The sequence below is a fragment of the Nelumbo nucifera genome, chromosome 1 (genome assembly GCF_055504915.1).
Source record: "Nelumbo nucifera cultivar China Antique chromosome 1, China Antique-T2T, whole genome shotgun sequence".
NCBI classification, from domain to species: domain Eukaryota; kingdom Viridiplantae; phylum Streptophyta; class Magnoliopsida; order Proteales; family Nelumbonaceae; genus Nelumbo; species Nelumbo nucifera.
In genome coordinates, this window is record NC_142649.1 from 7,866,861 (window position 1) to 7,892,403 (window position 25,543).

General features: G+C 37.8%; 1 protein-coding gene and 1 long non-coding RNA gene across 5 annotated transcripts in view; one reads left to right on the forward strand and one right to left on the reverse strand.

The window, feature by feature from the left end:
- LOC148802872 (uncharacterized) overlaps window positions 1-15,056 on the reverse strand; it is a 91,766-nt gene extending 76,710 nt beyond the window's left edge. The window contains exon 1 of the long non-coding RNA XR_016081248.1: window positions 14,921-15,056. This is a non-coding gene — a long non-coding RNA (uncharacterized LOC148802872). The remainder of the gene's footprint in view (window positions 1-14,920) is intronic.
- LOC104586983 (kinesin-like protein KIN-14K) overlaps window positions 1-25,318 on the forward strand; it is a 105,265-nt gene extending 79,947 nt beyond the window's left edge. For 2 of the 4 annotated variants that reach the window (XM_088896424.1, XM_088896426.1), the window contains 7 exons: window positions 14,639-14,803; window positions 14,890-15,143; window positions 15,276-15,439; window positions 22,723-23,306; window positions 24,041-24,216; window positions 24,359-24,445; window positions 24,974-25,318. In XM_088896424.1, coding sequence (XP_088752550.1) covers window positions 14,639-14,803; window positions 14,890-15,143; window positions 15,276-15,439; window positions 22,723-23,306; window positions 24,041-24,216; window positions 24,359-24,417 — 1,402 coding nt within the window. In that variant the 3' untranslated portion in view covers window positions 24,418-24,445; window positions 24,974-25,318. Of the gene's footprint in view, window positions 1-14,638; window positions 14,804-14,889; window positions 15,144-15,275; window positions 15,440-18,956; window positions 19,093-22,722; window positions 23,307-24,040; window positions 24,217-24,358; window positions 24,446-24,973 lie in introns of those variants that run through there. The other 2 variants (XM_088896425.1, XM_088896427.1) reach the window with 2 other exon arrangements.
- Window positions 25,319-25,543: the final 225 nt, after the last annotated feature.

Genomic DNA, 25,543 nt, shown 5'->3' on the forward strand with positions numbered 1-25,543 from the left:
CTTGAACACGTCAGTCCCTCTTGTTAATAGTCCATTAGAGGGCTCAAACTACTAGACAAATCACACCATAGTCACTCATGATGACTGCAACCAGAACCAAGGAGAAAAGAGGACACCACAGCTCTTACATTCTTGATTCTTTAATAGAAATAGATCAGAAATAAGAAAAAAGGAAAGAGAAGAGAACAGAGATGAGATTGCAACCTTCTTCAAAGGAGATTGTAGCCTACAACATGCTCTCATATCATCTTCTGCATTAGACTTGATGATAAAAGAAGGAAGGAAAAGATCCACTGATCTATCCCAGTCAGCTGCTTTATGTTGATCTCTTTTACTGATTACAATTACTGTTCTTCCCCTTATTAAGTATGGGGCACCCATATTAAGATTTAAAATCCTTGTTGACTTGCCACTTAGCATGCCCTATACAATATTTCTAGCCTTGTCATTTTATAAAATTTTCCTTTTGTCTTAAGTTATATTCTCCTATCACATAAGAAATCATTTTACAAAATTTTCCTTTTATCCTAAGTTGTATTCACCTATCATATAAGACATTAAACCATCCTCTATCTCTCCCTTGTTATGAACTATCAAACCAAGACAACGAAAGAGGCCACATTGAGTTATTTCTTGCTTTCCAATCTTGGTAGTATTCTGGATAGGGATGAGAGTAGAAAAGTGTAGAAGATCTGTTTTGATAAAAAATCTGTGTAAGGAAGAGAAAAAGAAAGAGAAGAGAAGGTTTATGCAGAGAAGAAGAGAGGAGAAAAATTGAAGAGAATGGGAGAAGCCAAAAATTTGGTCTGGCTGCCCCTTTCATTAGCTTATATACTCATGAATAGAACTGAATAGAAAGACAAGTATTCCCTTAGTAAGTCGGCTACTTGTAAAATCTAAATACACTCTTAACTTAAAGCATAAACTAATGGGCCTTGGGCCCAATAACTCCCTAACTATGCCATGTAAATAAAAACAAGTGATATCAGCCCAAAACTTAATACTCATCAAGTTGGGAATAGATGTCACACATTCCAAACTTGCGTAGATTGTGCTCCAGCTTGTTTCTTGCAACACCTTTTGTAAGAACATTTGCAAACTGCAAGTCAGATGCAACATATGGTAAGCACACTTCTCCGAATGTCACCCTTTCCTTTATAAAGTGTTTATCCACTTCTATATCCTTCGTCCTATCATGCTGACCTGGATTGTGGGCAATGTTAATTGCTGCTTGATTGTCATAGTATAGCACCATAGGTAGGGGTGTCTATGGTATTCGAAATCCGATTTCGAATTCAATATTCGACATAATCGAATCGAATTCAGGTAATTCGAATATCTAATCAGTTGAATTCAGATATCCTATTCATACCAAATAGTTAATCTGATTCGAATTCGGATATGACCTTATTCGATTCGATAAATATCCGAATTCGACCAATTATTTAATTCTTATATATAATATATAAAATATTTTATATAATTTATATATATAATAATTAAGTTATATAAATAATTTATATATTTATATACTTTATATCAATAAAATATTTATTTTATATATGTAGTAATTATCTAAAATAATTAATTAATCGAATTCGAATCGAATCGAATCGAATATTTGAATATTTAATCGGATTCAAATTCGAATATTAATTTTCAATATCCGTCAGATATCAAATCGAATTCAGATGTCGGAATTTCTAATAGGATTCAAATTCGGATATTGCCTGATCCAATTTGAATTCGATCTGTTTACACCCTTAACCATAGGTTCTTTGGCCTCAACTCCAATCTCCCCTAACAAGGACCGAACCCAGAGGAACTTTGAAACACCATGTGCCATAGCTTTGTATTCAGCTCCTGCACTTGACTTTGCTACAACTGATTGTTTCTTACTCTTCCATGAAACTAGATTACCTCCAACAAGAGTGCAAACTCCTAATATAGATCTCCTATCATCTAGGCACCTAGCCCAATCAACATTTGTGTGAGCCTCTAACTTCAACTGTCCATGGTCATCAAACAGTATGCCTCTACCTGGTTGTCCCTTCAAATAGGAAAGTATCCTATCAATGGCCTCCAAATGCTGAACTTGTGGGGCATGCATCTATTGACTCACTACATTCACTGCATAAGAGATGTTTGGTTGTGTCATACATAAGTATAGAAACCGACCCACTAATCTCCGATACCTTCCAACATCCTTCACTAGCTCACCTTCTGAAGCATTTATCTTGTGGTTCTGATTGATAGGTGTATCAGCTACCCTTGCCCCAAGTTTTCCTATCCCCAAGATCCTTAATCTCAAACTCTTTGTGCAGGTTCTTCTTCAAAGTATCTATCTCACTCATATCATTTCCTGTGACTACCATGTTATCCACATACACTATCAAAATTGACACTAATGACCCCCTCCTTTTCACAAAAAGAGTATGATCAGATTAAGTTTGAGTATAGCCAAATGCAACCAATGCACTTCTAAATCTATCAAACCAAGCTCTGGGTGATTACTTCAAACCATATAGAGACTTCTTTAATCTACATACATTTCCTTTATCCACATCACTATAAAAACCAGTTGGAAGATCCATGGACACCTCCCATTGCAAGTCCCCATTAAGAAAAACATTCTTCACATCAAGTTGGAAGAGTGGCCAAGAGTATGTAACTGCTAGTGATAGAAGAATCCAGACTGAGCTCATCTTTGCCATTGGTGCAAAAGTCTCCAAGTAATCTATTCCATAAGCCTAAGTGTACCCTTTTGCAACCAGCCTCGCCTTGTACCTTTCTATACTTCCATCAGCCTTATATTTCACTGTATAAACCCATCCACATCCAACTATCTCCTTGCCATCAAGTAAATCCACAATCTCCCATGTCTGATTTTTAATCAGTGCTTTCATTTCCTCCTGCATAGGTGTCTTTCACTCAGGTTTGGAGAGAGCCTCACTAACACTCCTGGGTATAGACACAGAGTTGAGGGAGGAAAGGAAGGCCCAGTAGGAAGGAGATAATCCGTTGTAGGAAAGATAGTGTGAGATGCAATGAGCAGTACACTTCTTCTTCCCTTTTCGTAGTGCAATAGGGAGATCTAGGTCATCTACAATGGTGTTAGGAGTAGGGGTAGTTGTATCAATAGGAACTAAACCATCATAGGAAACAAGAGGCATACTTGGGTCTATGTCAATTAAACCTAGAATCTCCAATGAGATGATAGAGAGTGATGTGGGTTCCTCTGCTGTGGAATCAACCTCCCTGTGTTGTTGTAAGTGTTGTCGTGTAAAACACAAAGAGGCATGACGCAATGGAGGTGGCAAAGTGGGTGGAGTCACTAGAGTGAACAAAGGAGCTGGAACAGGAAGTGTTATAGATTGCTCACTTCCTTCCCCAAAACACTCCCCTTGAGAAGAAACCCCTGAGAAAAAAGTGTGGGCTCAAAAAAGGTGGCATCCATAGTAACATATCGACTGTTGGAGACTGGATCATAACAACAATACCCCTTCTGTCTTCTGATTTCCTACATACCCAAGGAAGACACACTTCTTCACCTTAGGGTCCAACTTTAAGTGGTGAAGACCAAGAACATGGACAAAGCATACACATTCAAAAACCCTTAGAGGAATATGGAACATCTCCAACTCAAGAAAAAGAAGGCTGAACGGAGTGCTATATCCAAGAACACGAGAAGGCACCCGATTAATCAAAAAATTGTTGTAAGAACTGCATCACCCAAAAATGAACAAGAACTATAGAGCTCAACATCATGCTTCTTGCTACTTTCACAATATGTCTGTTCTTCCTTTTTGCTACACCATTCTATTGTGGAGTGTATGTACAACTACTCTGATGGACTACTCCATGCTCCAATAGGTATGATGCTAGGTTTTTTCAAAGTATTCCCTGGCATTATCTGATCTAAACACTTTCACTCGTACCCCATACTACGTCAGCACCTGTGAAGATATATCTTGATGTACATTATTAGAGTAGTCCTTGTTGTACAGTATCGTAATTCTTATTATTTTATTTGTTCTTTTTATCTTTCAACCCTGTAAGGGAATTCTTGTAACTGTGCATACCTTTTATCTCTTTAATATAAAAGACTCTTTGGGTGGGGGTCGACTATTCTCGACACTCCTAAATCTGTTTTCTTCTTGCTCTCAATTCAGTTCACATGGTATCAGAGCAGGTTGCCCTTTGATCTTCCTTCTCTCTGATCCACCTTGTTTTCGTGATCTATTGAGAACCTACATCTCTGTCGAGTGATCTTGGACTGTTTTGATCTCTCCAGGAACCCCTTTTCTGTTTTCTACGCATCCAGAGAGAGAGATTTTATTGGATCTCTCTCGTTTGACTTCCGTTTGCAGCAAGAATTGAAAGGAGTTGTCATGTAGCCCTTCTCAACATATTCTGAAATTTTTACGGAGATCCGTGAAGTTTTGAGAGAGATCTGGACTCTTCTTCTTGGCGGCTGCGCCCAGACTTTCCTTTTCTGGACTGTGTGTTCAACTTTTCTTTGTTTTGGATCTTGAACAATCTCTGGTGAAAGTAAGGGGTTTCTATCTCAGTTTTTTGACTCTCTTGGATTGATTACAGCCTATTTCACTCGTTTTTGGATCAAGTTTTACTTCAGTTTAGTTTCTTTAAACTTTAGTTGAACCCTGTTTTGTGCTATTTTCTTGCTGTAATGGCTTCAGACAGAGGTGATATCATTCCCGTAAAGATGAATGGACAGAACTATGGGATGTGGAAGTTCCATTTTGACTTTTATGTTGAAGGAAGGGTTTAGAAGGATATCTGAATGGAAGAGTCACCAAACCAACTAAGACCGAGGCCAAATCTTTACAACAATGGAAGTTGGATAATGGTAAACTTGTTTCTTGGATTCTGAGTTCTATTGACTATCATATATCTGTACCCATGAGGAGAATGAAAACAGCATATGAGATGTACGTGTATCTAGAAAAAGTCTATCAACAGTCCAACGTATCTAAACAATACCAGATAGAATCAGAAATATTCTCTTACAACCAAGGAGATAGGAGGATACAAGAGTATTATTCTGGTTTTCTTGATTTATGGGCTGAATATGATATTGTTGACATTGAACCCTCAGATCCAGTAGAGTGTGAAATATCTTCAAAAGCACTTTGAGAAGAGAAAGGTGACTCAATTCTTGATGAGACTTAGACCTGAATATGAGATAATCAAGTCCAACATTCTGAGTAGGCGAACACTTCCAGATATGGATTCTGTTTTAGGGGAACTTCTGAGGGAAGAAACTAGACTTCTTGCTGCAGCCGGGTTTGATGGGAAGATGGTTGAAGTTGGGGCTAAAACAGCCTTTGTTGCTCATGGGGGTAAGAAGCGAACCTCCAAGGACTTCTCCAAAACCCAGTGCTATGAGTGTAAGGGTTTTGGACATATTCCATCTCACTGTAAGAAGAAGAATGTGTGTACCTATTGCAAGCAATATGGTCACATCATTCCAGACTACCTAGTCCGACCAGCTAAGGGCTCGCAGAAAAAGATAGCCCCAGGCCTATCGGGCAACAAATGGACCAGCAACAGACACTGTATGTACCAAGAGTGAGTCTTCAGTGAAAGGTTATTCAACAGGTGTCATAGATGAAGAAAGGGTTCAGCAACTGGTATCTTCTGCTATTTTCTCTGCTTTCTCTGCTATTGGTTTGTCTGGTAAGTTCTTTGTATATTGTTTTTCCCTTTCACATGCTTGGATTATAGATTCAGGTGCCACCAACCATATGACAGGAGCCTACCTCAATCACCCAATCCCTTCCACTAAAATTCACCATAAACATATTATTACTACTAATGGTGAAAAGTTAGACATCATTGGTAGTAATGATCTGTCCCTAAAACTGTCACCAACCAGATCCTTCCCTCTCTCCAAAACCCTCTTAGTACCCAACCTTACTACTAATCTAATTTTTGTTGGCCAACCCTCAGATCCAGTACACTGGGAAGGTGAAAGGGAAGGGGCGTAGGCTAGGCCGTCTCAATTGGGGGCATCCTCATCTTTACTTAGTTCCTCTTTGTCTGATTCTCTGTTGAGTTATAGAAGTAATGTTTGGGATTTATGGCATAAACGATTGGGTCATCCATATTCCCAAAAATTAAAATTTTTGTTTGACTTTGGTTTGATTAAGAATAAAATTCCCCCTGTTGATACTTATGATGTTTCTTGCACTACGTGTTGTTTGAATAAAAGTCATGTTTTACCATTTCTTCATACATCTGAACATGCCACTAAACCTTTTGAGATAATACATAGTGATGTTTGGTCTGTTTCTATTACTTCACGATTGGGGTATAGATATTTCATATTATTTATAGATGATTGTACCAGATATACTTCGATTTATTTTCTGCGACACAAATCAGAAGTCTCTGGTGCATTTAAATTGTTTCATACTATGGTGTAAAATCGATTCAAGTGCAATGTGACTATCCTTCGCTCAGATTCATGGGGAGAATATAGAGATGGAGACTTCTTGGCATACTTGAGGAGTTATGGAATTCAGTCTCAGCGCAGCTGCCCAGACACTAAACAACAGAATGGTGTAGCTAAACAGAAGAACGGACATATTCTTAGTGTTGTGCCGACATTACTATAGGAGTCTCATACTCCAACTTCGTTTTGGGTGGAAGCAGCCAGTACAGCCGTGTATTTGATCAATTTTCTTCCATCCTCTGTTCTAGGCAACACTTCTCCCTTCCAAAAACTTTTTGGTTATCCCCCAGATTTCTCTAGCCTTCATGTTTTTGGTTGTCTTTTTTTTGTTCATCTTTCTATTCGTGAAAGATCTAAATTAACTGCTCAATCTGCTATGTGTGCCTTTGTGGGATATAGTCCTGACCACAAAGGATATTTGTGTTATGATCCTGCTATTTGTCGTATTCGAATTTCTCGGAATGTTGTGTTTCTTGAACATATCTCCTTCTTTGCTGGGGTTGCTAGATTGCCTGCTCCTTTCATCTTTGTTTTGTAGGACTTTGATTCAAATGACACTACTACTTCCTCAACTGAGAGAGATCTTCTTGTCTTCACCCGCAAGCGACTACGTGTCTCGGCTCCTGCGCTTACAACCCTCCTTTCACCCTGTCCAGAGCATTCATCTCAGATATCCTCTATAAGTGATACCTTGACCCAAGATCCTCTTATTTCAGATAGTAGTTCGGTTATTCCACTTTGTCATTCTACCCGTATCTCTCGACCTCCTGACCACTATGGTTTTCCTTCAAACCATAGTTCCTTTTCTGTTGAACTTTCTTCCACAGATATCCCTAGACCTTATCAGCAAGCCATTAGAAGTTCTCAGTGGAAAGAAGCTATGGATGCCGAAATTCAAGCCCTCCATGAGAATGATACTTGGGATCTTGTGCCAGTTCCTCCAGATGCTTCTATTGTTGGAAGCCGTTGGATCTATACGATCAAACTGAAATCAAATGGTTCTCTTGATCGATATAAGGCCTGGTTAGTTGCCCAAGGATACAATCAGGAATTTGGGATTGATTATGGAGAAACATTTGCCCCGGTTGCTAAGATCACCACAGTTCGGACTCTTATGGCCATATCTGTTGTTTATTCCTGGACTATTTACCAATTAGATGTGAAGAATGCTTTCTGTTACGAAATTATAGGCTATAAATATGTAGTATTAGCCCAATTAGGAATAGCTTGATTATAGGAATTATTCTTTCTTTGATTTTCTTCCTATTTAGTCTCTACCTTTTTTGTATCTGCAAGGCTGTATGATTTTCTTCCTTTTTAGTATCTACAAGGTTGTATATATATGTACTACTTTCTCAATAGAAAGACATCAATTTCTTCTAATTCTTGTTCTATCACATGGTATCAGAGCTGGAGACACCAATTCCAGTCTGAAACTAATTTCTAGTTTTCTTCCCTCTGCTGCCCAAGTGAGAAGCTTTGAATTCTTTACGTTGCCCAAGTGAGCAGCAGCTGCGATCTCTAGGTCAGCCATTCCGAGTGACATCTGCATCTCACCGACCCTACCAATGGAAGCGGAATCCCAGATCGGCCTACCCACCTTCACCCATCTCTTCTTCACCTCAATCGGGAGAGGGCTTTCAAGTCTGCAACAGGTCGGAGAGTAGCACAACAGCCTCGGTGTTACTCCTGTGGTGTTTGTTTGCCCATCAGGAAAGTCTTTCTTCTCTGTTCTTTTTTATACAGTTGATATTTCGGTGCTGCCATTTGTGGTTTCTTGCTGTTTGGGTGTTGCATCTGCTGCCAATTCTGTTTTATTGGCTTTGCTGGTTGTTAAAAGTTTATTTTCCTGTGTTTATGATGGCGGTTGAACAAAAGAACTTGGCTATGCCTAGTGTTATCCCCATTCTGTCTAAGATCACTGAACAAAAACTAAATGGAACTAATTATTTAGACTAGAATAAGACTGTTCGTTTGTATTTACGGAGTATCTCTAAGGACAACCATCTAACTAAGGACCCTCCTACTGATGAGACCCGCACTGAATGGCTAAGGATTGACGCTCAATTGTTTTTGCAAATCCGCAATTCTATTGAGAGCGAGTACGTCAGTCATGTCTCTCACTGTGAGTTTGTAAAAGAACTAATGGAATATTTGGCTTTTCTGTTCTCTGGTAAAGAAAATATTTCCCGTATTTTTGATGTTTGCAAGACATTTTATCGGGCTGAACAACAGGATCAGTCTCTTCAGACCTATTTCATGAATTTCAAGCGCACTTATGAAGAATTGAATGCCTTGTTACCTTTCTGTACTGATATCAAAGTTCAGCAAACTCAACGTGAACAAATGGCTATTATGAGTTTTCTGGCTGGCCTTAATCCTCAATTTGATGGTGCTAAGTCACAGATTTTGTCTAATCCTGAGATTACCTCTTTAAAAGAGGTCTTTACTAGGGTCCTTCATACAGATACTGGTTCCCATACCTCACCTATACAACAACCTAGTGCACTTGTCAGTCAGAATAATGGATCAACTGGCCGGTCTCGTTCTCAGAATAGTAGCAGAGGTGGCAGTAATAGTGGTTGGAATGCTGGAACTCAGGCCACAGGGGGAGTAGTTTGCTACTATTGTCATGAACCAGGACACTAAAAGGACTTGCCAGAAATTGCTAAAGAAAAACCAGAAGTCTTCTGGGTCTGACCATACTACTTTCTATAAGCAGTCCACATTTGGCATCATTCTACTTGTTGTATATGTAGACGATATTGTTATCACTGGGAGTGACACGAAGGGAATTTCATCCTTGAAATCCTTCTAGCAGAGCCAGTTCAATACTAAAGATTTGGGGCACCTAAAATACTTCTTGGGGATTGAGGTGGCAAGGAGTAAAAGAGGCATTTTCCTGTCTCAGATGAAGTATGTTTTGGACCTGTTAACAGAAATTGGGAAACTGGGAGTCAAACCATGCAGTACTCCAATGCTTCCTAACCAGCAACTCACAAAGGATGGAGATGCTTTTGATGATCCTGAACGATATAGAAGATTAGTTGGAACTATCTCACAGTGACTCGTCCAGACATTGCTTACTCAGTTAGTATTGTAAGTCAATTTATGTCCTCTCCTACAGTGCACCATTGGGCAACCTTGGAACAAATCTTGTGTTACTTGAAAGGAGCTCCTGGACAGGGGATACTGTATCGGAATCATGGTCACAGTAACATTGAGTGTTTTTCTGATGCGGACTGGGCAAGTTCCAAGATTGATTGAAGGTCCACTACTGGCTATTGTGTTTTCGTTGGTGGTAATCTAGTTCCATGGAAGAGTAAGAAGCAAAATGTGGTGTCGCGATCTAGTGCAGAATCTGAGTATAGAGCAATGGCACAAGCTTCGTGTGAGGTTATGTGGGTTTCTCAACTCTTAACTGAGGTCGGTCTTAAAGTCTTAGTTCCAGGGAAGCTATGGTGCGATAATCAAGCTGCGATTCATATTGCTTCGAATCCAGTTTTTCATGAACGAACTAAACATATCGAGATAGACTGTCATTTTGTTCGTGAGAAAATTCAACAAAACTTGATCTCTACAGCATAAGTGAAGACTGGAGAGCAGTTAGGAGATATCTTTACAAAAGCTCTTAATGGAGCTCGGATTTCTTATATTTGTAACAAGCTGGGCATGATTGACATCTATGCTCCATCTTGAGGGGGAGTGTTACGAAATTATAGGCTGTAAATATGTAGTATTAGCCCAATTAGGAATAGCTTGATTATAGGAATTATTCTTTCTTTGATTTTCTTCCTATTTAGTATCTACCTTTTTTGTATCTGCAAGGCTGTATGATTTTCTTCCTTTTTAGTATCTACAAGGTTGTATATATATGTACTACTTTCTCAATAGAAAGACATCAATTTCTTCTAATTCTTGTTCTATCACACTTTCCTTCATGGTAAACTAAAGGAGACAATATACATGAAACCTCTGCCTGGATATTGCAGTGATCCTTCACATTTCTGTCGCCTAAAGTAGTCTTTATATGGCTTGAAGCAAGCACCAGGGCTTGGTTTGAATGCTTCCGGGATGTTGCAGCTGGGTATAATCAGAGTTCCTCTAACTACTCCCTCTTTGTTAAGAGAAGACTCCAAGGTATTACTATTCTTCTATTGTATGTTGATGACATGCTTCTAATGGGGGATGATCATGACGGCATTTGTGAGCTGAAGTCCTTCATAACTCATTTCACATGAAGGACCTTGGTCCTCTCACTTCTTGGGTTTGGAGGTTCATCATAGCAGTTGAGGGTATTTTATTTGTCAACAGAAATACGCCTCTAATCTCGTCAAACTAGTTGGAATCACTGACGAGAAACATGTTGATACCCCCCTGGAGCTGAACGTCAAGCTATCTAAATCCAAAGGCCTCATCCTTCCTGATGCTACCTTGTACCGTCAGCTTGTTGGCTCTTTGATCTATCTTACTATGACCAGGCCTGATATTTCACATGCTGTTCAGGTCGTCAATCAATTTGTCTCTGCTCCGAGACAACCTCATATGACTGTTGTTCGCCGCATCATCCATTATGTTAGAGACACAACCTCTTAGGGACTGTTTTTCTCTTCCTCATCATCCATACAGTTGAGGGTTTATGTTGATGCTGATTAGGCTGGTTGCCCTGACACTCGTCAATCCACTACTGGGTGGTGCGTCTTCATGGGTGACTCTCTCATCTCCTAGAAGTGCAAGAAACAACAAACTGTCTCTAAGTCTTCTACTGAAGCCAAGTATAGATCTATGTCTTCTGCATGTAGCGAGATTGTTTGGCTGAAGTCACTTTTTATGGATCTTGGTATTTCTCTTCCTACTCCTATCCCTCTGTATGCCGACAACACCAGCGCTATCAAGATCGCATCTAATTCAGTCTTTCAAGAGAGGACTAAACATATCGAGGTGGATTGTCACTTTATTAGAGACCTCCTTGCTGCAGGCTCTATATCTCTTCTTCATGTAGCCTCTCACATGCAGATTGTCGACATCTTCACCAAGGCCATGACTAAAAGTCAACATCTCATTCTTGTGGGCAAACTGATGCTGATGTCTATGCATCAGTTTGAGGGGGATTGTGAAGATATATCTTGATGTACATTATTAGAGTAGTCCTTGTTATACAGTATCGTAATTCTTATTATTTTATTTGTTCTTTTTATCTTTCCGCCCTGTAAGGGCATTCTTGTAACTGTACATACCTTTTATCTCTTTAATATAAAAGAGACTCTTTGGGGTGGGGGTCAACTATTCTTGACACCCCTAAATCTATTTTCTTATTGCTCTCAATTCAGTTCACAGCATCATTTGATGGAACTATTGAACCAAAGATAGTACTTCATTACGGGATCTCATCAAATATATCCAAGAGTATCGAGAATAGTCATCCACAAACAGAAGAAAATACCCAATGCCACCCATAGAGGAAATATGGTATGGCCCCCTACACCAATATGAACAATATTAAAAATAGAAGAACATCTTTTATTGCTTGCTTTAAAGGAATGTCTACAATGCTTTCCAAGTTGGCAACCCTCACACTCCAAGCTGGACAAACTGACAAACTCAAACAATTTTGGAAACAAAAAACACAAAGAAGCACAAGATAAATGCCCTAACCGATTATTCCAAAGCATAATCTGACCCATTGACTTTGACTCAATGTTCCCTCTGACATGATGACTCTAATGACTAGGAAGTGCATCAAGAAGATAGATTCCATTCACCACACGACCATTCCCAATTGTTCTCTTTGATTTCAAATCTTGCAAAAACCAGGAGAAAAAAAAATCATTGAATAGTTCAAATTCTTTGTCAAGCTACTAACAGATAAAAGATTAGTACTCAGTCTAGGAACATGAAGGACAGAAGGTAGGGTAATGGCATCAGTTATCTTGACAGACCCTTTTTCATCAATGGGAACATGTGATCCATCGGCTTCGGAGTCTATAATCCAGGGAGGTCCCCCCTTACTTGTAGCGGATGCATAATTTGCAGTGGCATGTGAACTACCTATATGTGCAAACGAAGTAGATTGACTACCTCCTAATCCACCTACACCTTGTTGTCCACCTGATAATGAGCTGGAACTGGTTGTATCCCTCTGATTCAAAGACTGCCCATATCTCTCCGATGCGGCCCTCACTGCAGCTGTTGCAACAGACTCTAGAGAAGTTGTAGTAGGTGGTCTTGATAAATCATCAGTCACTGCCATATTCACGTTTCCTTTCTTGTTTCTGAGCCGACTTGGTATAAGGTGTGGGTAAAGCTTCCAACAAGTATCTCTAGTATGTTTAGGTTTCTTATAGTAGTCACAAATCAGATCTTTCGTGTCCTCCTTCCTCGGTTCATTTCCACCCTTATCCTCACTCGGCTTAGGCTTCATTGTGCTAACCATAGCTAGCTGCTCAAGGCTTGGATTCTTCATCATCACATTCCTCCTACTCTCCTCTCCAGACACAAAGGCATATGCCAAAGAGAGAGAGTTACACAGTCTTGGGAAAGAATATGCTGTCGTGCAATGTCATATTCAAGGTTAACTCCTATTAGAAACTCAAAAACCCTATTCTTCTCTACCAACTTCTGATAAGTTGTTGCATCTTTTCTACTTTCCCAAACCACAGTCTCCAAATGATCTATCTCCTGCCATAAGATTTCGAGGGTTGAAAAATAAATGGCAACAGGCTTATCTCCCTGCCTAGTAGCAATCACTTGGTTTCTCAACTGGTAGGCTCTAGCAACATTCTCATTCTGTGAATAAGTTTCTGCTACTCCATCCCAAATCTCCTTAGCTGTATTAGCTCATAAAAAGTTCTTACTTATATGGGGTAACATGAAATTGCACAGCCAAGTCATTACCATGTAGTTCTCTTGTACCCACCAGGAGTAGTTAGTCTCAGGTTTCTATTCTTCACCAATGACATACCCCAATTTCCCACAAGCTCCAATGGGCATCTTTGCAAATTGTGACCATTCTAAGTAGTTTGTACCATCCAACTTGACTGTAGTGATGGTCCTAGCCCTGAAGAGATCACCAACACCTCCTTCACCTAGTCCTATTTCACCTACAAATTTGTATTCAACTCCACAACCCTCTATGACTCCCAAAACAGATTAGGAAATCAATTTGAGATGAAAAGAAAGAGGTTTATCTCCTTTAGAAACCTTAAAGACCTTCCTAGTACCCTAAAAGCTCCTCTCTCCAAAGATTCCCTTCTCCGTGGGAACAGGAGAAGAAAGAGAAGAGGCTACCGCTCCCTCTAGAGGCCTCCAAAAAGGTTGGGATTTGAACAACCCTCTTCAAAAAACCTCAAGAAACCCTAAAAAGCCAGAGAGCCACTTCTTAGGTCAAAATTGAAGAGTCCTACTAAATCAGGACTCTGGACCAGCTACAAGGGATTGCAAATCCACCAAAAAATTCAAAAACTAGGCTTACCAAGTGGATGGAACAACTCAAACAATCTCTAAACTTGCTCTGTTACCAAGTAGAAAAGTGTAAAAGATCTGTTTTGATATAAAATCTGTGTAAGAAAGAGAAAAGGAAAGAGAAGAGAAGGTTTATGCAAAGAAGAAGAGAGGAGAGAAATTGAAGAAAATGGGAGAAGCCAAAATTTTGGTCCAGCCACCCCTTTCATTAGCTTATATACTCACAAATAAAAACTGAATACAAAGATAAGTATGCCCATAGTAAGTCGGCTACTTGTAAAATCTAAATAAACATTCTTAATTTAAACATAAACTAATGGGCCTTGGGCCCAATAACTCTCTAACTATGCCATGTAAATAAAAACAAGTGATATCAGCCCAAAACTCAACAATAAGATTTTATAATATTTAGAACAATGTTCCTTAATTTTTAGGGGTGCAGTTCTAAGGCATTTCTATTTCTTGGATTTAACATTTTGGCATGGCAATGGTTACAGCCTTTTATCTCTTAAAGCTGATCTTTAGCCCTCATAGTTTCTTTTATGGGATTCATTTGAGTCCTCGGTCAGTCCAATAAACAAAAGTTAGACATGTAGAGAGTCACGCTATTCTATGCATAATGTAGTCCCTGTGTAAGGTGATGGCATCTTCTTCCATTTTTTTTACTCGATAAACTTTGTGTTTCCTTGACTTCCAAACGCTTGGGATATGGACCAGTGCACAACCCAATGGGCTAGCTGTCCCTGATGCAAGCATGCATCCTGTCAAATCAACCACAGATGTACTGGATTTAATGCAAATTGGACTAACGAACAGGGCTGTAAGTTCCACTGCTATGAATCAAAGAAGTAGCCGGTCCCACAGGTTTTTTGTCTATTATCTTAATCACACTTGTCTCCTAAATAGTTGACCTCTTGGTGTCTGTTTTTTATATAGATTTATGTATGCAGTGTTCTCACTGTTCATGTTCGTGGAATGGACCTGGCTTCTGGTGATGCTTTGCGTGGCAGTCTTCATTTGGTAGATCTTGCTGGAAGTGAAAGAGTTGATCGCTCTGAAGTAACTGGAGAAAGACTTAAAGAGGCGCAACACATAAACAAATCTTTATCTGCACTTGGAGATGTCATCTTTGCTCTAGCACAAAAGAGCCCTCATGTGCCATATAGAAACAGCAAATTAACTCAAGTCCTTCAAAGTTCTCTAGGTGCATTTACTTACTTTTATTGCTGATCATGCTTACTTCTTGTACCGAGTAAAATGATATTACATTTGCAGCTCTCAATATTCCTCTCAAATTCATTGATTAGATTATTTTCATATCCCTCTCGCACTATAGGTGGTCAGGCAAAGACTCTCATGTTTGTGCAACTTAATCCAGATTTGAATTCTTACTCTGAGACTCTGAGTACTTTGAAGTTTGCTGAGAGGGTCTCTGGAGTTGAGCTAGGTGCTGCACGGAGTAGCAAAGAGGGTAAAGATGTTAGAGAATTAATAGAACAGGTACTTGATATATTGTGTCCTGTTTTTCATTTTACAAATGTTACTTTTTCAATCATCTCAAAACATTTTGCATTGGAAGTCAATTTCTGATCACCCTCTTCTAGTAAATAAATTCTTGGTTAAAGAGTTATGGGAAAATGTGACAACTATGAAATGTTCTTATCCAGTAAGATTAATAATGTTAGTGATGGTAAGTGCCATAAATTTCTAAGCATACATGATTAGAAGTGTTCTTATCCTTTTGGAGTTAACCCAAAGAAAATATAATACATTCCTTCAACACTATGTATGTTACTCAACTAACACCAGGCATGTAGATTCTGAGCTTTTTGGCTAACAATCAAAGGATGTTATCTGATTTCTTTTGCTTTTCATTTTGCAGTTCTCATTAGATTAATTGATTTTCATAGCAACCTACTTGCTATTATTTAGTGGCTTCATCTCTAGTTTTCTTCAACTTGTTGAGTTTCAATTTAGAATGTAGTAAAAACTTTTATTGGATTTCATGACAATTTAACCATAGAAACTAATCAAAGTTGAACAAACAAATAACAACAGAACATGTAAAAGAACGAAAAACAAAAGTAAACAAAATAGGCTATAAACATTATAGCATTAATGGTGTATGAAGCACAAAGACCCTTGTTGGCAAACTTTTTGTTGACTAGTGCATACTGATTACACCTTTATCAAAGCAATGAATAATCAACTAACTAATTAGTTGAGGGCATTACTGTTCGCATCACTAACTTGTCAGTTGATACCAGTGATGTGGTCTCCTGGGACAAATAAGCATCAACTAGACCAACCAACATCGAGTCAACCAAATCAACCAAAATTTGTTTCATACCTTTATTATCTCATATACATGCTAGTTGCTTTACTTATTTGTGATGACACATAGTTGGGTGATGGTATATAAAATACTACTAACAATATAAAACGAAAGAACAATAGGGGAGGAGTTCTTTCTGGTCCTCTTATAATTAGTTATCTACTGGTATAAAATTGTGACAGGGGAGCACCTGGTCACCTTGGTGTAAAGGATTTTCTGGAAGAACTTAGATCTTTTTCTAAGTCATTGGGTTTCATAGCAATCAGCAATCAACTTTACCAAAAATTAGCAATAATCTTGATCAAATAAGTTTAAATTTCATATGAAAACATTATATTGATGAGGAGATAACCTTATAAAAATAATAATTTCATTTACTAAAAAAATAATATATATATAATAATTTCATCATATTCATCTGACAGAAGGGATGATACCAACATCTCGCAAATTGTGCAGTCAACAGAGGATGGTTAGATCCCTGCTCTGATACCAAGCACGAGATTAATAACAATAAAATGAAGAATGGAGGAGGGAGAAGAAAGGAGAAAGAGAAGAGAAGAACGAAAGGAGGGAATGAATAGCCAGATAAAAGTGACTTTCTGCCCTTCTCATTTGTGAGTTTTCTCCTAGAAGAGGGTGTGTTAAGAGGCCAACATTGAAACCTCAGTCTTGTTCCTGTAAAGGTGAGGTGTTCTAGTTACTCTTGTTTAAGAGAGGCTGTATTTGGTGTTCTTTGGGACTTGACTTTCCTTCTTGACTGTTTATCATGTCAACTAAAGATTTAGAAGCATTAGGGATCTATTCCTCTCATTCCGTGTCTAATATCAGCATGGATACTATAAATTTTCCTACTACATGATCATCTAATGATTGCAGGGAAATTTAAATAATAAACAATAAAAACCCTAGAAAACCAAGCATCAGAAGTGACCTCTCGAGGGGAATCAAGAAAACATCTAAATCACCTTTCAGATATAACAATAATGAAAAACCAAGGAACAAAATCAAACCCTAATTCAGATTACAAGTGCCCTGAGAGAACCAATCTCTAAAAACTTGAGATGCGCTAGTTTTTATTAAATTGCACAAACCAGCTCTACAGGGAAAAATGATTTCAAGAAGGCTTCAAAGGCCACTTGGTCTGAACCAAATATGATCTAATCTCTAAGTTTCAGACTTGCTCTGGTACAAATTTTAATCAGAAACGGTGAAGTAATCTAGTTTACAACTTGGTGAATTTCAAAATTTTAACCTGGGAAACTGCAGTATGTTGAATGATTACAACACTAGGAGAAACCCTTTATCTAAAATTAGATCGAACTGGGGATTTTTCCACAATGTTTCAGACGCAAAACAATAGAAAAAGAAAAACAGACCTGATGAAAAATCCCACCTTGAGTGCAGCAGGTCATTATGGTGTTCACACCCATTTTTCTATCTCTTTCACAGATCCTGATTCTTGTCTAGCTGATTTCCCATTCTTTGAGAGCTTGAACTGAAGAAGAAAGGTGCTAGATCAAATCAGCACACCAAGGTTAGAAGAATAGGGTTGATCTCAAATTGTAAATAGGGTTTCTACTACTGTTATAAGAAAATGCTAGTTTATGGTCGATCTCAAAGTTGTGAAAACTTGTAAATTGGTTTTCTAAGAATCTTCTTAAAGCCTCTCTTAAACTCTAGAGCAATCCCTATTGAATTATGAGAGAGACCCTTCTTAGTTCAGCCAGGTCACTCCTCTCACGGGACAGGGAGTGTTCAAGTTGCACTAGTGGTCTCCTTGAATAGTTTAATTCAGCCTTGATTTCTCATTCAAATAGATATATGAGTAAGATAGGTAGTTTGTATTAGTGTGGGATTCATAGGAGTTCAAATCAAGCCAAGCTTTAGAGTCAAATTCACAGAGTGAATTTGGACCTATTCTAGGTCCAGTCCATTGGCCTAATTTGAAACATCTTTATTAGGTTTTGGGGCCTAACAAACATTTGCAACATAATTGTTATAAACAAGGGAAGGACTTATTCCCCATTGAGATAAAAGCAGCATCATATCTTCTGTCATGGTGGAATCCCGGGAAACTTTGAAAACCCATTTTGAAAATAAACTATTAGAGAATGTAGACATATATTGTTTGGTCACGTGCATAGAAGTCAACAACACCCATAACCATAAGAAGAAGTGATTTGTTGCAAATTGAAAGAGATAAAAAGGGCTAGGGGTAGATCAAAAAGAACTTGGGTAGAAGTAGCAAAAAGTGATTTAAGCACCAATAGTTTAACAATGGATATGGCTTTCAACAGTATGGAATGAAAAAATAGGATTCATGTTGTCAATCCTATATAGTTGGTATAAGGCTTGGATGATGAATATAATGATTATGATTTTGAAATGAAACCATTTTTTTAATATAATATACATTTTGCAAAACCGGTTTCAAACCAATTGAAACGTACTGCCGGTAGATTTAGGTATCCATTAGAGAAGTCACTTTTAGGGTATTCACTCTATCTAACAGAGTGGTAGATCCTATCACTGGTATTGGTAATATGTCTCTTGATTATGACCTCACTTTATATTCTATGTTATGTATCCAAATTCCCCTGTAGTTTTTTGTCTGTGAGCAAACTAACTGAATCTCTTAATTGCTTAGTCACCTTTTATCCTTCTTATTGTGTCTTTCAGGATCTCAAGATGGGAAAGTTGGAGAATTTTACTATCTGGATGGTGATGGTGGTTCACAGAAAGATCTCCATTCTTCTTTCACACCTCACCAGTGGCACTGTCGTTTGGGTCATCCTTCTCTCCAAATCTTAAAGAAGTTAGTTCCTACCTTCAAGTCAGTTTCAAGTTTAGAGTGAGTCATGTCAATTTAGTTAAGTGGGGACTCAAATCTGGACTGGTTATTAGTCCTAATATATTTATTGGTAAAATGACTTCTACAAAACTGAATGGAGAAAATTATGTTCCTTAGTCCAAGTTTATTGAAGTATTCCTGACAACTAATGGAAAGCAGAAGCATATCTTTGAAGACAAACCGGAAACCACTTCATGTAACTATAGTGAGTGGGTACAGGAAAATGCATAGATAATGACCTGGCTGTGGAATAGTATGGACAATGGAGGTGAAAATCAGGACCAACCTTATGTATCTGGACACAACAAAGGAAATATGGGATCATTGCAAGCACTTGTATTCTGGACAAAATAATATTACCTGAATATATCAGCTTTATCAAGATTACTTTCTACTTCAACAAGAAGGTAAAAATGTGGAGTACTATTCCACTCTCAAAATATTCAGAATGAACTGGATGTGTATCAACCCCTCACACTTGATTTGTCAAAGCAACAAAAATACTGTGATTAATTAGATGTAGTAAGGTTCTTGTTAGGACTTAGACCTAGTTTGAACCAATACGGGCCTAGATACTGGGGAATTGTGAGCTTCCTTCTCTTACAGATGTGTTTTCTTGGGTTAGGAGAGCCTCCTTGATGAATCATGGTGCAGTTTCTAATACTCTTGGGAACAGAACAGCTATGGTAGTAGTTAAAGGTGCTGGATGTGGAGAAAGGAAGTGCAAGGGGTGCCAAGGGTGGTAGATGTGCTCCTCAAAATATTGGTGTTGGACGAGATGTAGGTAAGGAGCTGGGGGGAGTTCATTGAAGAAATGGTTGTGGAAGGGGCATGACTTGAAAGTGTTATTATGGAGCTGATGGCCATACCATTAACTCTTGCTATGATTTACATGACCCACCTTTGACGTAGGCCAACCATGAAGCTACGACTTGTGAGCAAGGTTCAAAATTTCGTTACGTATCAGGCCATATCGACCGATACGTATCGTATTGGTGGCTTCTCGATACACCCCTACAGGGGGTGTTTCGGGGTCTGACCTGGTTCAGGGGGTAGAAGGACCTTAAACCGACCCCTCTGAACCAGTTGGAGAAGAAAAACTAAAAAATAACAAAAAAAATAAAAGGCAAGCCACAATAGAGGCTGATACGCCCCTACCGGCGTATCGGCCTGTATTGATATTTTGAACCTTGCTTGTGAGTCACCTACTCACCTAGTATTGAGAATCCATCAACTGATATAATGGTTGCTTCAGGTGGAGAGATAGGGAAGGAACTTTTATCTATTACTCATAAGGAGTATGAACAGCTATGTAGCTCTTCTTCCAATAATACTGTGACTCTTGCAAAGTCATGTATCGCTTGTATTGCTTCTCAATCAAAATCTTCTTCTTGGGTTATTGATTCTAAGAACATAAAGTTTCTAGCAATATGGAGTTGCATAAAACTAAAAATTAAGAAGTTTCCTAGAAACACGAAATTAGTTAATAAACCTTCAAGAATTGTTAGAAAAGTATAATTGCACATTTAAAGCTTAAAAACCTTAGCAAAGTAATGTATAAATCAAATAAGAGAAAATTAAGAGATGTTAATAGGAATCTTTCTCTGTCTCCCTTTTAGTCTTTTAGCATCATTAAATATGTCATTTACTTGCCATTTTGACTCTGTTTTTTTTTTTTTTTTTTGTTACTATATGTTTTGATTAGATTGAGAATCCTTTGAATTATAGTTCTAAGGGGATAGACATGCCTATTGTCATGGCGCTGCATTAAAGCATTGTGATTCCTTACTATTCGGATTCTAAGATTCGCAACATTTGTTGAGTGCGTAAATTAGTGAATCTCACAGGAGTATTCGCCAAAACCTGGCTTCACAGCCCTCACATCCAAACAAATTAGTACTTTACGCATGAAGGGTATAGAAGCTTAGATCGCACCATGTGGTGAGATCGTGAAGGAGATAGGGAAAACCATGCAAGTCCCCTCCGGGAATGTGTCTTCACCCAAGACAACCTAGGATCTGTAGCTGCAACTTACAACTTCCTCAGAATGTTCTGGAGTATCGAGAGGCCATGCCTATCTGCATGGCCACCTTTTCCTATAAATAGGGGATTTGGTACCCTTGGGGATGGACTTATAAAAACATTTTTCACCCCTTGTTTGATTCTCTGTTACTTTTTCACCGGCATACCCCTTCTGGCATTTGTATCCAACTTCAGAACATATAAACCAACCTTAATGGTAACTTGTAAGTGAACCATATCAAAATAGTAGCCAATTATCTGATCACTAGTTCCCCATCGGTTCTTTTAGGAAAAGATTTAAAAATTTATAATGATTTTATTGAAATATCGAAAGTTGTTAGTAACATTTTAAAATCCTAAATCTTAGATATATATTCTATCAAGAAATCTAAAATATCACCAACAAATTGGCAAAATGTTGGAGATGTTGGAAAAAAATATTCTCAGAAAATTTCATATCACCACCTATCAAACAAATATCACCAATATTGTGAACCATTGTGAGGCCCACGCCCCATGCATATATGATCATGTATAAAATTACAAAGATATCCTTGATCCTTGATTAATAGAGAGATAGAAAAGCCACATGAAATGATATAAATGCTTCAATCAAATAAGGTCCGCCTTCAAATAAGGTCCGCCTTCAAAAAGAGGGAACCTCCACAACCACATCTCAATCAAATAAGTACTTCTAACTCTCATTGTCCCTTTGTCCCTATCTCTCATATTTACCAACACTATCCCAATTCCTAATTGATTAGATGGTCGTTTTTATTTTCTTTTTTGTCAAGATGTTCTAAAGAAATACTTTCCTTATTGTTTTCACTCTTAGTAATAAGTCATCGTTTTCCTTGTCAGGTATCTACTTCCCAATCAACCAATTCCACTAGATTAATGTCAGTTCCTTAAACTTTGCCTTTACAAAATGGACTTTGCATTCTTTAGGTACAGCGTCTAATAACCCATTCTTGTTCAGATATTTCTAAGAAATCTCTAACTTCAACTCTGGCTTTGTCCATAATTAATGAATACTTTTGAAAGGTGCGCTATATTCAAACCAAAACCAAATTAGGGGTAAGCATTTGGTTTATTCGGTTAGAAACAGAACCAAATAAACCGAAATTAAAAACTAAAATCCAAACCAAAACCAAACTAGAGGAGAACTGAAATTTTCAGTTCAGTTTTTGGTTATTTCAGTTAAAACTGAATTTCAATAATATATAATATATATTATGAAACCATATTTCATTAGAATATATTATATATTATACATTAATATAAAAATATAATATATTATATAACAAAATTCGTTTAATTTGGTTTTTTTTGTTAACTGGATTTCTAATTTTAAAAATCGAAACCAAAACCAAAATATTAAAAAACCGAATTAACCAAAAACAAAACCGAAATTTCCAATTCGGTTTTTTGGTTTTAACTGAATAATGCTCACCCCTATGTAAATGTACATTTGAATATGTGAATATTTTACTAATGATCAATGAAATGTTATCTTACATATTTTTTCAGCTCATTTACATGATTATCATCTATTTCTTGTTGACCTTGCAGGTGGCATCACTGAAAGACACAATTGCAAAAAAAGATGAGGAAATTGAACAGTTGCAACTACTAAAAGATCTTAGAACTATGTCTCCCAGTGTCAGTTGTGAAAAGCAGGACACAAGCCTTCTGTGGTGCGGATCTTCCTTACCAAGCAAACACTCTCTTAGTGCAACTCCTTCACAAAGCCAAAGACAGTCAGCGGAGAAAGGCTCAAAACATGACAAAGCAACTTCTGACCAGGACAAGTGCTCAGAGAACAATGATAAACACTCTGAAGCTAGTTCTCAGCAATCTCTGGACGACTTCAGGCATCATAAGGAACTTTTCTGTCAGTCAAAGCTTGCTGCAGGGGATTCAGGACAAAATTTTTCTGCAGACGTTGAGCTTTTAGGGTTTGGAAATCCAGATTCTGAGAGATCAAGTGACATATCTGACAGTGGCCTCTCCATGGGTACAGAAACTGATGGTTCAATATGCAGTGTTGTCGAGTTCAGTCCTTTCTCTGAGGGTTCAAAACCACCAGAAAGCCCTGAGGGTTCAAAACCACCAGAAAGCCCTGAGGGTTCAAAACCAGCAGAGAGCACAGAGAAGTGAGTATTTTCTCTTTTTTTTCGTTCTTTTCCATGTGTCTTTTCCTGTTTGGGGACATAATTCTTACCATAGTAGTTACAGAAAGTTGAAATTCCAAAGTTTTTGATGGTTTGCTTAATTAGTTGGAGACACAAACAACATGTTAGTGCTTATATTATTCTAATTGTTTTTCTAATGCAGCTAGTTGATTGATGTGCAGAAACCAGCATTCTCATAATTACATCACTACACATACCATAATGCTTTGTATTTATTTGAAAGGGCTATGTTCTATATATGTTCCACATTGATGTTCTGAATTATTTTTCTTTTCTTTTTTTTTTTTTTTGTGAAATGGTTATTGGGGCTCTATATGATAAATTAAGTATTACACATGATAAATGATAGAATGCAAAAGATTTGTTACCTGAATGAAAACTACAAGAAACCTTTTACTTATATTTTATAATTGGACTACTGGTTTCTTATAATTTGTTCCAACTATGAACTCTATTGAACTTTGGGGAGGCTACTTGCCTTCTAACCTAAAGCTAAGTGAAATGGATTTTACAGCACAATTTAATTCTGCAATTAATCACCCATTGGTTAAACCAAAATCATGTCAAGGTTTCCACCTTATTGATGCCAGTTTTGGTTGGGTGATGGGATATGTGGCATGCTACTAAATATACTGCACCATTAAGGTAACTTTTGACTGAGTTTTGTTATTAACATACCAAACTATATGACGCAGGGATAAAGCACCATCCAAAATGCTTCGACCATCACTACAAAAGCAGAGACAAGCAAAAATGGTTCGGCCATCATCATCTAAGGACTTGTCTAAGTTGTCAGCAATTATACAGAAGCAGGGGCAAGAAAAAATGGTTCGGCCATCATCGTCTAAGGACTTGTCTAAGTTGTCACCAAGTATGTATAGTTTGATATCTTGCTGAGTTAGCTGATATTCCTTGAAAATTGTACAGTTACCTTCTTTACTGGTCCAAGGGCTGTATTACCTTTTTTTTTGTCTAATTAGCTCTAACTTTTCCCATTTTAATGTGCCTCCAAGCTTCAAGAAAAACCACCAGCAGCTCTTCTTTGACCAAGCCACCCAAACGTGGGCAGTAAAACTAGAAGGCATTTTTTAGTTTTAAAGGTTGGTTACTATGAATTACAGTTCCTGGAAGCAATGTTATCACTTTTTGTATTAGTATGATATTATCATTTTCAAATTCTTGTTACCTCAATATTTTTAGTCTGGGTATTGCCACATGCGTACATAATGTAGGCTCACTTTACAATATATATGTTAATGTAACCAAAACTACAAGAACCATAGCCTGTGGGTGCCTAGATTCTGAAAGAAACCTTTCACTTCTATTTTATAACTTGACTATGTTTATTACACTTTGCTCCAATTCTGTGCTCTATGGAACTTTGGGGAGGCCATTTGCCTTCTACCTTCAGGCTAAGTGAAATGGATTTTTCTGCATAATTTTAATTCTGCAATTAATATTCCATAGGTTAAAGCATTATCATGTCAATGTTTTTCCACCTTGTTGGTGCCATTTTTGGTTGGGGTGATAGGATAATTGATCATTCTACTAAAATACTGCACCCTTAAGGTAACTTTTGGCTCTGATTTTTTTTTTTTTTTGTTAACATACCAAACTTTATGATGCAGGGATAGAGCACCATCAAAAAAACTTCAACCATCACCACAAAAGCTGGACAAAATTAGAAGGCATTTAGATGGCAAATAATTCTTTTTTTATTACAGTCCCCCACCCCCTCTTGTGGTCTCTTGCCACCATCTCTTGGCTGGTGTTTTCAAATGTCAACTCTCATTCTTATTTATTACTTGCCATGTCTGTTTTTTACATGGGCATCAGGTATTGCATGAAGCTGATTGCCAACATTCAATGTAAGAACTGTAGTATATGTTTAACTTTTCTTTTCTCCGATTAACTTGTTTGACTTTTCAAGATTGGCTAATGGCCATAGCAACTTTCATCTATTTATTTATTTGTTTCCTTGTTTGTTTATTTGCTGGAACTGAGTAGTATAACTAGGGGTGAGCATGGGTTGGTTCAGTTTCATTCCAAGGCAGAACCCAGGACCAAGGTTCAAAATATCAGAAATGCCAAGTGTATTATAATGGCAATTTTAAGAGATGTATCAGGATACACCTTAGATATGCATGTGTTGGAGAAAATTTAAGATACATACATGTAAACACTAAAAGATACATATG